Source organism: Ursus maritimus, unplaced genomic scaffold, assembly GCF_017311325.1.
Source record: "Ursus maritimus isolate PB19 unplaced genomic scaffold, ASM1731132v1 scaffold_10, whole genome shotgun sequence".
Lineage (NCBI taxonomy): Eukaryota > Metazoa > Chordata > Mammalia > Carnivora > Ursidae > Ursus > Ursus maritimus.
Genome location: NW_024423344.1, coordinates 70,930,994 through 70,937,039, shown reverse-complemented (window position 1 = coordinate 70,937,039; position 6,046 = coordinate 70,930,994). Strand labels below are relative to the sequence as shown.

The 6,046-nt window shown below is 38.8% G+C and overlaps 1 protein-coding gene across 1 annotated transcript; it reads right to left on the bottom strand.

Moving 5' to 3' along the window:
- Nucleotides 1–665: 665 nt before the first annotated feature.
- Nucleotides 666–5,134, bottom strand: LOC103657554. Its single transcript, XM_008684983.2, has 3 exons — nt 4,850–5,134; nt 3,998–4,115; nt 666–1,375 (listed from the first exon to the last, which is right to left on the bottom strand). Exons 1-3 carry the CDS (start codon nt 4,970–4,972, stop codon nt 972–974), a joined length of 645 nt encoding a protein of 214 aa, XP_008683205.1. The 5' UTR covers nt 4,973–5,134; the 3' UTR covers nt 666–971.
- Between the last annotated feature and the right edge of the window lie 912 nt (nt 5,135–6,046).

The window sequence follows — 6,046 nt, the reverse complement described above, 5'->3', positions numbered from 1 at the left end:
CACCAACAGAGCCCAAACTACTGGGACACAATCCTTATTTTTTACTCTCCTTGCACTGACTTTAATTACTTCAGTCTTTGTTCTAATCTCTAAGGTCCATGTGAGGAAAATCACATAGGATTTCAAATATCTAGGTCTAAATATGTGCATCACAAAAGCTTTAAACTGTAAAACCAGTCCTACATCTGGTTATTTGAGATTAGAGGCCTAAATTTTTTCATGTGTATTTTCAACCCAAAGTTTTTATATTTATCTCTGTTTCTGTGATACAACATAACTGTACTTGGCTTAAAAATAAAACAATAACTCCTCCAAAATCTCAACTGTGTTTACGTTTGTTTCCATTCATTTTTCATTTACTAGAGTGAAACGTCCTTGCCCATAACCTCAAATCCACAAGCATGATTGATTTCAGAGGCTGCGCTCGAGGCCTACCCCACCAAGCAGAGACAACAGACCACCTATAAGCTACCGCTAATGAAAACCACAAAATATAATCTCACATTTACCATCACATTATGCATCTGCCTTTTCAGATTTACTTGCAGATCCCATTATAAGTTATTTACTTATTCCTAAAGAGAGAATCAGAGAAGCTTATGTTTAAAACAATAAGAATGCTCATTTTAGAGATATTATTAAAAAGTATCCTATAGTTATACATTAAAATAATAGTACCATTTATTAAAATGATAATAATAATAAATGGTGCTACAGAGGGATAAGGAAAGCAGACCTTGTCCTAACCAATGACCACACAGTATGACTGGGCCACCCTCCAGACCCAGGTGCTGTATCTGGGAAACTCCCTGTCTGCAGTGAGGCAAGTTCATGGGGGGGCGGGGGGTGGAGGCAGGGGGAAGGTTGAGAAACTTGGGAAAGTCAGTGCTACATCAGATCATCCTGGATCTTCTTTAAAGGAACACTTTACTAGAAACATCCTTTGCTTTCGAAGCCCTCCTTTGAGGGTATCACGCACTCCTCCGACTTTTCTTCATAGCTTTATACAACTTAATATTCAAGCTAGGGAAACTGGAAATCTCCTCCAGGTCAAACAACTCCTTAAATCTATCTACAAATTTATTTTCTTTCTCCAACCTGAATTTCATGACCCAGAGGATGATGGTAGTTTCTTTGCACAGATGGTCAAAGGTAATGAGGAGTTCTTCCAGGAAAGGGTGGGCGTAGACAACGTCAGCTGCCAGGATGTAGTCAAAATTGTTGGAAGACCTGGGGAAGTTCTCATCTAAAGCTATGCCCCAGGAGAGTTCTTTAACCTGAGGCAAATGCTTACATTTTGTTTTGGTATTTCGAGAAATATTATATTGCAGGTTTCCAAGTAATTCAGGTAAATCTGTGGCAGTCACGTGTGCACCTATGAAACAAAGAACAGTAGGAAAAGTAACCCTCGAGGGATAAGGTAAAGCAATCAGGTTTCAAGCTAACATGCATTTGCAATTCTGCACAATTGCTAACCCCAAGGAAAGACTGGTCGGTACACACAGGAGGGAAATCCCTTCAAAACAGATGCTTAGGCAGCTTTAGGCCTCCTCTTAAAAAAAATTTGGATTCCCATGGCACTTTTTAACTCCCTTGCATTTTTCTGTTCTCCTGGGTTTTTTTGTTTGTTTTACTATTGTTGCTGTGGCTATTTGCTATTTATCTACTACATGCTAGGAGAAAAATAAGCTAGAGAAAGAGAAAAAGCAAAATATTTGGAACCTTCAGTGGAACAATCACAAGTCACTGTTGAAAGGCGCACCTGCTCTTCACTAAAAGAATTCTGAGCCCAAGTCATGTGAGGCCAAATGAGTGTATACCACGTCAGGCATCCCGTTGTTGAGCAGGAGGTGCTCGGGTGTGGAAAGAGGGCTTTTCAACAGAATTACATTGGAAGCGTCATGACATCCATATCTATGCCCATATCAGCTTGACCGCCTTACAAATATGAATCTTCCCATCAAAAAATGTTTAAAACCTAGCTACAACATGCACATAGTGTTCCTACAGCCAAAGACCATAGATGCAGGACAGAATACTCAGATGAAGAAGATATGAACAATCTCGAGGTAAAAGTGAAGAGTAGAAGGAAGAAATTGGAAAAGGCAAAATTGTAGAAACCAATAATCAATAAAATTTGGTCCTTAAAGTAAACTGTGAGCTGTGGCAGAGCCTGAAAATAATGTGTAAATGAATCTAGGATTGGCCAATTCCATGTCATCGGACAAGAACAGACTGGGGTAAGAAACAGGAAAGCAGAAGTGGGAGAGAAGTCTAGTGCAGCCCAGACAAAAACCCATTCCTTAGTCATGATGACAAGTTTCTCTTGCCATTGGGATTGTATTTTTTGGGGAATATTAAAGTGGGAGGGCAATATGCATATCATTGGCAGAATCACAGAAATATGTTGGCACATTCTAGTGTGGGTGGGTCTACCATTTTCAACAAATCCTCTTAAAATCCCAAGATAAGGAAGATCCCCCCTGTCCACAATGAATATAAACTATCTGACTATTAACATCTTTGTGTCTAGAGAGGTAAACACCACCAGTCTTAGAACACTAACTAAACAGAGCCTCCATCTTTTATTATTTGTGTCAAGTTATACAAGCAGTCTAAAAGGATCAATTTTTTTTAGTGAAACAAATGACTTCCCAAAGCACAAATGTGTTTCCGATCAGGAAGCCTTCAGGTATAAATCCAGTAGTGCCAATGACTACCCTTATTAAATGGAATGGTGATTTTAGAAAGCAATATCAGGAAGGAGCAATTTTTTTAAAAAATATTTGGGGAGGACATCAAGGGCCCTGTATTTCCTCAGTGTTTAGAAAGTTGTAAATTGCTAAATCTTCAATTCCTCTCAAGATTTTAGAGTGGCAGGTGTGCACTTCTACAGATCAAGGAAATCAAGACAGATGGGTAGCACACATCAGAGAAGGCAGCTAAACTAAGGCGATGAAACAGGTAACAACAACAGAGACCGAAAGGAAGCAGGCTCAGGCATGCGTAGAGACTGTCACACATGTCATGAGAAAAGGAAATGCTGGTGAGAAAAGAAAGGGGTCCCCAAAGAAGAATGGAGATGAGCTGAGAAATGGAGATGAGCTGGGATCAAGTCCCGTATCAGGCTCCCTGCTCAGCAGGCAGCCTGCTTCTCCTCTCCTTCTGCCTGTGCTCCCCCTGCTTGTGCTCTCTCTCTCTCTGTCAAACAAATATATAAAATATATAATATCTTTTTTAAAACAAATATATAAAATATATAAAATCTTTTTTAAAAAAATAAAATGAAATAAATTTTTTAAATAAAGAAAAGAAATAAAAGGGAAAATACCTAAAAGTAGAAGCAGACATGATTGATAATACTCCTTCTCTCTTCTAACAGGTGCTTTTTCATGAAAGCATAGGACTTCAAAACCTACAAGGAATGTACAGCTACCTGGGAATGTTGAAATATGGCTAATATCTAAATAAAGACCACCAGATTCAGCAGTGGATTCTGCCTGGGCCTCGTGTCCCACACGCCTCCTCCAGCAGCCAGGAGGCCTGAGCGCACCTCCCAATTAGAATACACTTGTGACGTGGTGCTCCATGAGCAAATTAATACAATTTCATGGAAAATTCTGAAACAAACCAGCAAGGTGACTTTAAAATTGGTAGTGTTTCTTGATGAAGCCCATTCAAACAATCAAGAGTTAAAAATAGGCCTAGGTCAGAGTAAACTGGATAGTAAAAGCAGCTAATGACATCTGATCATTAAATTCTCTGACCCTGTTCAATCAAAAATGCCTACTTATGGGCACCTGGGTGGCCCAGTCGTTAAGCATCTGCCTTCGGCTCAGGTCATGATCCCAGGATCCTGGGATCGAGCCCCGAGTCAGGCTCCCTGCTCAGCGGGAAGCCTGCTTCTTCCTCTCCCACTCCCCCTGCTTGTGTTCCCTCTCTCGCTGTGTCTCTGTCAAATAAATAAAACCTTTAAAAAAAAAAAATGCCTACTTACCCAGTAAACTTGCCACGATGGAGACTAGCCCTGTTCCAGCTCCGATTTCAATCACATTTTTGTCAGCCATATTATAGTGCTTTACATTTGTTTCCAGAAAATAGCATAGAACAAGGGCCTATGAAAGTTTTAAAAAAAGAAAAAAGAAGTGGTTGGCAAGTAATAACAGAAAATAAAATTAAGGTCTATTAGATAAATATATATACTAATGCTATAACATGTGTACACATGTGAATATAGGTGTGACTATGTACACATCACTACAGAAAGTTATCAACAGAAATACATCCTCCAACAGGTTCAACATTTAGACTAGAAAAAGTCCTTGGGGATTGTTGGGGAGATAAGAGAACTGAAATTATGGAACTCAGTTGCTTGGGTATGATGATCTTTAAAGAAAGCAACTTCTAATGATATAGTCATTTTAAAGAAGTATGTGGGATTGGGGGAGACAGTGGAGGGAAGGTGGGGGTCTGCACCCTTCATGGACAACTGATAAAGGATTGGTGACCTTGCAGAACATTCTGCATGTTGAGACTGATAGATTTCATTATGATTACGTAACACAAATGGAGCCAGTTGAACAGGAAATAAAAATGTTTGCTATTCTAAACTTCCATAGTCACAAAACACTGAAGGTGTAAACAGCACTCTCTATTAACCCTACAAGTGAAAAATAGAATTAACTGGTGGGAAGCATTTTCCCAATTTTGTGATTTCTTAGTTTTAGTGTTGTTTGAAGTCACAAAATAGAACTATGGAACCTATTTTTTCCTTCCAAATAGTACACAATAAGGAACAAAACTGGCTGAAAAACCATTGAAATGCGGCAAATTTTGTGTGAAATTATACCGATGGCCAAACAACAGCACCATAACAATCCATGGCTTCAGTAATCCGAATTTCATGACCGACAAAATGAAATCCCTCCCAGGAGGTGGTGGTTATTAGACTTGGAACAAAACATCTTGCCATGATCTCTGCCACCACCTTGTCATCATCTCTCTTCCCTGAAACGAAAGGAAAAAGTCAACGGTTGTGGTTGTGCTAGTAAGAACCAGGAAAAAGAGGGGCGCCTGGGTGGCTCAGTGGTTAAGCATCTGCCTTCGGCTCAGGGCGTGATCCTGGCGTTATGGGATTGAGCCCCACATCGGGCTCCTCCGCTGAGAGCCTGCTTCTTCCTCTCCCACTCCCCCTGCTTGTGTTCCCTCTCTCACTGGCTGTCTCTATCTCTGTCAAATGAATAAATAAAATCTTTAAAAAAAAAAAAAAAAGAACCAGGAAAAAGAGCCTGATGGAAATGTAGTATTTCTACTTATTCTAAGTTACTTTTGAATATTTATTGACTTTAAGTTCAGTGTAAGAGTTAACTATTTTAAAATAACTCAGAAGCTAACATTTCATACATCCACAGCTTTATTCATTTATGCAAATCCACATGAAACAAATAATAACTGATATAATTTTTAAAAAGCAATATATTTCAAGGGCTACCAATCTATTCATCTAGAACAAGAGAAAGATTGGTGATGGAACATAAGATCTTGACTATTCGTATTGGCCATATAGTGTAATTCCAGCGATGTCAACAACGTATAGTAGTATATCCTTTATGACCTGCCTTTACCCAGGCAAAAGATATTTAATACCATCCAACAATATACCTTTGTATTATTTTATTATTACTTATTTATATATTACTACTTTGGGACAACTCAGGGCATCTTAACATCCGTGACATTGGATAAAGTTCATGAGCAACATTATCAATTACTGAGCACATAGTTAACACGTCAGACCATGTTAAATATATTGTAGATGATATTTCATGTAATTTTGTTTTATTTCATGTATTTTTTGCAACAATTTTCTGAGGTAGGCATTATTATTTGTGCTTTTGCAGGTAACAAAACTAAGATTCAGACAGCCTTATTAACGTGACCAAACTCGTGCAACTTGTAAATGAAGGAGCCAAAATATGAGTTCTTTGTTTTTGACTGTTCCAAAGCCCCCTCCCTCTCTACTCCTAAAAAGCTAGAATGTAATTTT